We start from the raw sequence: 6,155 nt of genomic DNA on the forward strand, positions 1-6,155 counted from the left end.
GCCTCAGGCGAGGGCTTGTGTGCTGTGTCATAATGTGGTGAGGAAGGTCAAGGGGGAAGTGGGCACATGCAATGAGAGAAAACCTGAGGGGCATCCTGGCTGTATAGCAACCTACTATCTTGGGCACTTTGTCCATTCCTGCGAGCACTAATCCAGTCTCGCCAGAGCAAGAACTCACTCACTACTGTGAGGAGAGCACCAAGACACCTACAAGGACAAAGGTGGAGCCCTCATGACCCAAACGACCGTGCACTAAGCCTCACCTCCCAGCAACACCACCTTGGGGATGAGATTTCAACACGAGTGGAATCTCCTGTGTATACGGGGCTGGCAGAGGAAAGCATCTTCTGCTGTGAGGCTGCAGAGTCCAGTGGCCTGCGCAGTGGGGAAGGCAGGGAAGTCCGCATGGTCCATCCGACCCAAGAGGGCCTGAGGTGGACGATGGCAACTAGAGGTCGAATCAGCAGTGGAGGTGTTCCTTTCAGGAGACGATGGGTAGTGCTGTGTGTGGGAGTCAGTCAGCATCTGGTGGGTAGTGGGCATATGGTTCTGGGCAAAGCAGACTTGGACAATGTTAGGATCAGATTGGAGAGCCTTGGAGAGAGTGTGGTGCTGGGGAGAAGGGCTGCTTGTTGCTGAGTCTGGCTACCTTTAAATCCCCCCTCTGCCACTTGGGTTTCAAGTGTGACTGCCGAGTTGTGCCCTCTCCACCAGATTTCCCCACATCATTTCTTGTTTCAACAAGTATTCGCATCCTAAATACACACACACAAGCACAAGCATGCCCATGCACATGCATGCACAGACTCTCCCTGACACTCCCTTACCAGTGCAATGACTGAGCTCATGGTTATGCCAGCAGCTATGAAGGAACGAACACCCAGCAGGCCCTCAGCCCTAGGGAGTTGGAACGCTGCTCCTCTTTTAGACTAAACATGGGGTTTAGGGCTAAACCCCACGATGTGAAGTCCTAGCCCCTTTTGGAGAAGCAGCAACATGGAGCTGAACTTCCCCCACTGAGTTAGGGCCCAGCTCAGGAGGACAGAGGCATTGTGGGGAGATAGGTGGTACCTGTGCCATCAAAAAAGCTGCAGAGACATGGGATGTAAAGAACTCCATCACTCCATAATGAACAGCTCTGTCTGTTCAGTACCTATGGGTCTCACCGTGGCTGATCCCCAGGAATACAGGAAAAGGGCTGTGGGACTTCCAAATGCTGTTGCCTACCTGAACCTTACCCCATCTGGATTTCATTTGAGCTTAAAGGCCCTGGACCTCTGAAAAACCAGAGGGTGAGTAATTCACCCAGCAGGCCCTATGAAAGCATTTTATTTTCTCCCCTGGCTTTGCACAGGGGACTACATGAGACGGGGGAGGGGGAGAGAGAATTTTGGTGTTCCCGTGTCCTAGTTAGGCTTCTTGATGCTAAAAAGCACATCCAATATCCTCGTCCATTTACTTTGGTGACTCCTGGTGCTGCAGTTTCTAACAGGGCCTCCTCCATGGTTGTTAGTTAACAGGGACAATTATGCTCCAACCGCCCCCTTTTCAGAATTCTCCTGCTGATACTGTGTTGCAACACATACCAAGGTCACCTTAGGAAGGCAAAAGAAAAAAAAATAAAGTCCTCATCTTATGGAAAGGAACAATGCATAGTTGGAGACAAGGCCGTCTGTTGGAAGGGGTCTCTGTCTTGTGGTGGAGTAGGGGGGCTTGGGAGTTCTTTGTCAGTATAGGGGTTAACGCCTTTTCTGAGATCCACAGATTCTTCCTCCACACTCTCGCGTCTGCATATAAACACCGCCCAGTTTTCCTCAGATGTGAAGACTGTGTGCATTGCTGGGGGGAAGAGAGATGTTATTCTGTCCTCATTCCTGCACGTAAGTGCCCCGCCAGGGTCAGAGCTGAGAGCCGTGGAAAACTCACCGTTGACTGGCCACAGCCCGTTGCCACCAGGACCTAGTAACAAGCAGTGTTGCCTCGAGGAGGAGGGCAGACGGCCTAACAGGGTTAAGGAAGATGCTAGCTCTCTCCCTCCACAACCCCACCACCACCAAAGCTGACCACCCCCAGTTCAGCCGACGTGTTGAAAGTTACGTCAAATGCCACAAAGCAAAAACAGTCAAGCGTGCCAGCATTTATTTCAGGCCTGGTGACTGGGACACTGGGGCGAGCAGGGGCATGGAGCAGCAGAGGGGGTTCGGGCGCCGTTCACGCCTGTGTCTGTGGCTCCGGTGGTCTCAGATTCCGAGTGTCCGGTATCCTCCCCTAGGGAGGAAAGCAGAGTGACAAGTGGACCCTCGGGAGCCCTGGGGATTTCTGGCTTGGCCTGAGGTTCTCTTGGTGGAACAGGAAGGGGAGGCGGATGGGCTTGGTGGTGAGCAGTGAGAGAGGCGGAGGCTGGCTCCGAAGGAGCTCTCGCCTGAAGCACTTGCTGAAACACGCCAGGGCCCTCTGGAACCGGCTCCTCCAAGACCCTCGCAGAAGACCAGGTTCCCTGGGCAAGCCTGTGCCACCGGATGGATCCTCCGCGGCGTCAGACACAGCAACTACTTCCTCAGGGTCTTTTTGCGGCCCTTTCACATTCTGAAAGACAGACTAAATAGCTGGATCCTAATGGTCCCTCCCATCCCTGGCTTCCCTTACGCAACTGTTGTGTGCATCTCTGGCCCTCTTCCAGGGGCTGGGGATGCAGCAGTGACCTGCACAGACCAAAGCCCAGCCTCCTAGGGGACATTCCAGGACAGCGGAGAGAAGCCAGACTCACCAGGTCAGCAGGTGGAAGGAAGGGAGTGAAGATCATGCTTCCAGGAGTGTGTGACGTGCCAGTAGGGACCGACAGGACCTCGTTGAAGACACCGGCGAAGCTTGTCACTCTGCCGGGTGCAAAGAGGCCGAGGGCCTGCCCCCTGCACGCCCCATTCAGCCCCTCTGCCCCTGCCCCATCGTCCCTCCCTCCTGCAGCCTCGTGCTCCAGCAGCGGATACATTTCTGGTATGTCACATTCCGTTTGTTTCTGTGTCTCTTACTCCCACTCCTCCAATCTTTCTTTCCTTTGCTTCTTCTTCCTGGCCCTCCCAGCAGGCTCGAGCCACGTTTCTCCTTGCCGAGCAGAAAAAGCAGAGGTCTTCAAGCTGGTGGTGAGTCATCATTTGGTGGGGATGCCACAGACCCGAGTGTCCATGTGGGTTCTCTCCTGCCTTTGATTCACAGGATTATGTACATGGATGCCCTGGGCAGGTGTATGAGTCCAAATGAGTCGTCACAGCAAGGAGAGTGAGCTGGGTAATGGTATCCAGAGTCCAAATCAACAGCAGTTTTCTTTTCTGAGGTTTATGTGAGACTCCACGTCTGTGTAACAGTCAGTATCAGGTGGTTTAGGGCCTGGAGGGCTTGGAAAATGTGAGAGAGAGGGAGAGGTGAAGGGCCTGGGCTGGGGTGAGTTGAAAGTAGAACAGCCGACCAGCCTGGGCAGCATAGGGAGACCCCACCCCCACAGAAAATCTCAAAAGTAGTCTGGCATGGTGGCACACACCTGTAGCCCCACCTACACAGGAGGCTGAGGGGGGAGGATTGCTTGAGCCTGGGAGGCGGAGGCTGCAATGAGCCTTGATGGCACCACTCCACTGCACTCCAGCCTGGGAGACAGAAGGAGACTCTGTCTCAAAAACAAACTGACAAATCAAACAAACAAACAGAAGAAAGTAGAAGAGCAGAGGTGAAAGCTCCTTGTTGCCTAGTCTTGCTATGTCAAAATCAGGCTTTGACATTTGGGTCACAAGCAATGCTGCCAAGTTATGCCCCCTGTTTACTAACCGGGTCTGTGGGGTCTGCACCGCTGACTTCACAGGAGCTCCCTGCAAACAGTACCTTGAAGGGAAAGTGGAAGTAGGTGGCCTCAGAGTCTTTATTTGGCTTTTGAAATAATAGTGCTGCTTAGGAAAGCATCTCTTACATAATCCTGAGGCTACAGAGTTGATCTCTGTGAGCCTATCATGGGCCGTGCCCTGAATGAGGCTCTGCTTCAAGCTCTTCTGTGAGGGAGAAACCGAGAGAGGCACGAATGTAACAGAGAGTGATGGAGGGACGTTTATGGGGCTATGGGAGGACTGAGGAGGCGGGCAGTCACTCAGCCTTGGGAATTGGAAGGGAGTCAGTGAAGAGTTCCCAGACGAGGCGTGCCTGAAAGGAGGGACAAAAGAAATGGGCCAAGAAATAGAGACAAGGGAGAGCATCACAAGTAGAAGCCCAAGACAATACCGTGAGGTTTTGCAACTGAAAAGATGTAGGCCTGGTTTTCTGTTCCAGGGTTTAATAGAAGTCAAAGTCAGTCACGAGGTTCCAGTACAGGCACCTGAAAAGCTGTGCCTCACAGAGACACTGAACCCTGGTTTTTGAGAACCCAAAGTGTATCTTTTTAATAGAATTTTGATAGCAGTCCGTTGATCATTTTTCCAGTGTGATTCAGGCTTCATGTGTCCTACCTAAGATATCGTTGCCTAGCCTCACAACAGAGATTTTCTCTTCTGTGGTTTGTAGGTTTTAATATTTTGCAATTTACACTTAGATCTAGGATTTATTTTGAATTAATGCCCGCATGAAGTGTGAATAATGTCGGGATGAATGGTGAGATATTGAAGTTGTTTGGGTCTTCCATAAAGAGATCTACTTTTTCCAGCACTATTAGTTAATTTTCAGCTAATTTAATTTTCAGCTAATTTAATTTCAGCCTTTGTTAGAAATCAACTTACTATACATATGTAAGTCTATTTCTAGCCCTTCTTCTATTTCATCCAGTGATCCCTATGTGAATTCTTAAGGTCATACCAGGCTGTCATGATTACCATGTCTTTATATTAAGTCAGAGACTTTGGTGATGTAAATCCTTCATGTTTGTTCTTTTCCAAATGGCTTTGGATCTTCTATGTCATTTGCATTTATATATAACTTTTGAGAAACAGTTCTTCACTTTAATTATGATTATGGTGAGGCTATAGATCAATTACTTGAGAATTGACATCTTAACCTGAGTCTTCTGATCAGTGAACATTATATATCTCTGTTTATTTAGGTCTTCACTTTCTCTCTCCAGTATTTTATAGTGGTCTGCATTCAGGTCTTTCACATATTACATTAAAATTCTCAATAGATACCTCGTTTGTTTTGCTGTAATTATAAATGACATTTTAAATAATGTCATCTCCGATTATTTGTTCCCAGTATGTCGAAATACAGTCGGTTTTTGCATGTTGAGTTTCTGTCTTGTAACTTTGTTACGTGACTTGTTAGGTCTAGGAGATGTTTATCCCCGCATTCCTTAGTATTTTGTATATAGACTATCATGCTATTTGTAAATGGAGAGGTTTTTTTATTCCTTCCTATTCAATCTGTATGCCTTTTATTTATTTTCCTTGGCTCATTGCACTAGCTGGGACCTCAAGGATAATTGTATACACATAGGAAGAGTCTGCCTTATTTTTAGTCTTGTGGGAGAAGCATTCAGTATTTCACCATTAGGCATGGTGCCAGCTGCAGGTTTTTTGTAGGAGTACTTTATTAGGTTGAGGACGTTGCTTTATGTACTTATCAAGTGGTTTGGGTTTTTTGGTCATGAATGGGTGTTTTACGTTATCAAATTACTTTTCTGTTATATATCTGGATAATAGATGTTCTTTTCTTTTATTCCATTAATATGGTGAAATATATTCACGGAATTTTAATGGTAAAATGACCTTACATTCCCAGGACAGACTGTGCTTGGTAATAGATTATTTTTTTTTCATATATTATTGGATTCAAGTTGCTAAAATTTTATCGAGGAGTTTTGTATCTGCGTTCATTAGGAACACTGGTTTGTAGTACTTTTTTTTCTTCTGGTATCTTTTTTCTATTTTTTTTTTTTAAATAAAAGTAATGCTGCCATCATAAAATGAACTGGAAAGTGTTCCGTCCTGTATTTTCTAAAAGTGTTCTTTTGGGACTACTACTATGTTTTCTTTAAATGTATGATACTGCTAACCAGTAAATCTATTGAAGACTGAAGTTTTCTTTATGATTTACAAATTCGGTTTAAAAAAGCCTCCACAGAACCATTCTTTTAACCTTAACAAGGTCTTTAGGGATGATTACCGATTAATTATATGTAGTTATTAGAA

General features: G+C 47.4%; 1 protein-coding gene across 2 annotated transcripts; it reads right to left on the reverse strand.

Moving 5' to 3' along the window:
* Positions 1–2,164: 2,164 nt before the first annotated feature.
* On the reverse strand, positions 2,165–2,803 carry LOC115833932 (protein FAM236C). 2 transcript variants are annotated; one of them, XM_030808751.1, is made up of 3 exons: positions 2,768–2,803; positions 2,423–2,586; positions 2,165–2,268 (listed from the first exon to the last, which is right to left on the reverse strand). In XM_030808751.1, the coding sequence occupies exons 1-3, from the start codon at positions 2,801–2,803 to the stop codon at positions 2,241–2,243; spliced, it is 228 nt and encodes a 75-aa protein (XP_030664611.1). In that variant the 3' UTR covers positions 2,165–2,240. The 2 variants fall into 2 exon arrangements, with proteins under 2 accessions (XP_030664611.1, XP_030664610.1); XM_030808750.1 differs by having other exon boundaries at positions 2,423–2,598.
* Positions 2,804–6,155: the final 3,352 nt, after the last annotated feature.

The sequence above is a fragment of the Nomascus leucogenys genome, unplaced genomic scaffold (genome assembly GCF_006542625.1).
Source record: "Nomascus leucogenys isolate Asia unplaced genomic scaffold, Asia_NLE_v1 000790F_90641_qpd_obj, whole genome shotgun sequence".
NCBI lineage: Eukaryota > Metazoa > Chordata > Mammalia > Primates > Hylobatidae > Nomascus > Nomascus leucogenys.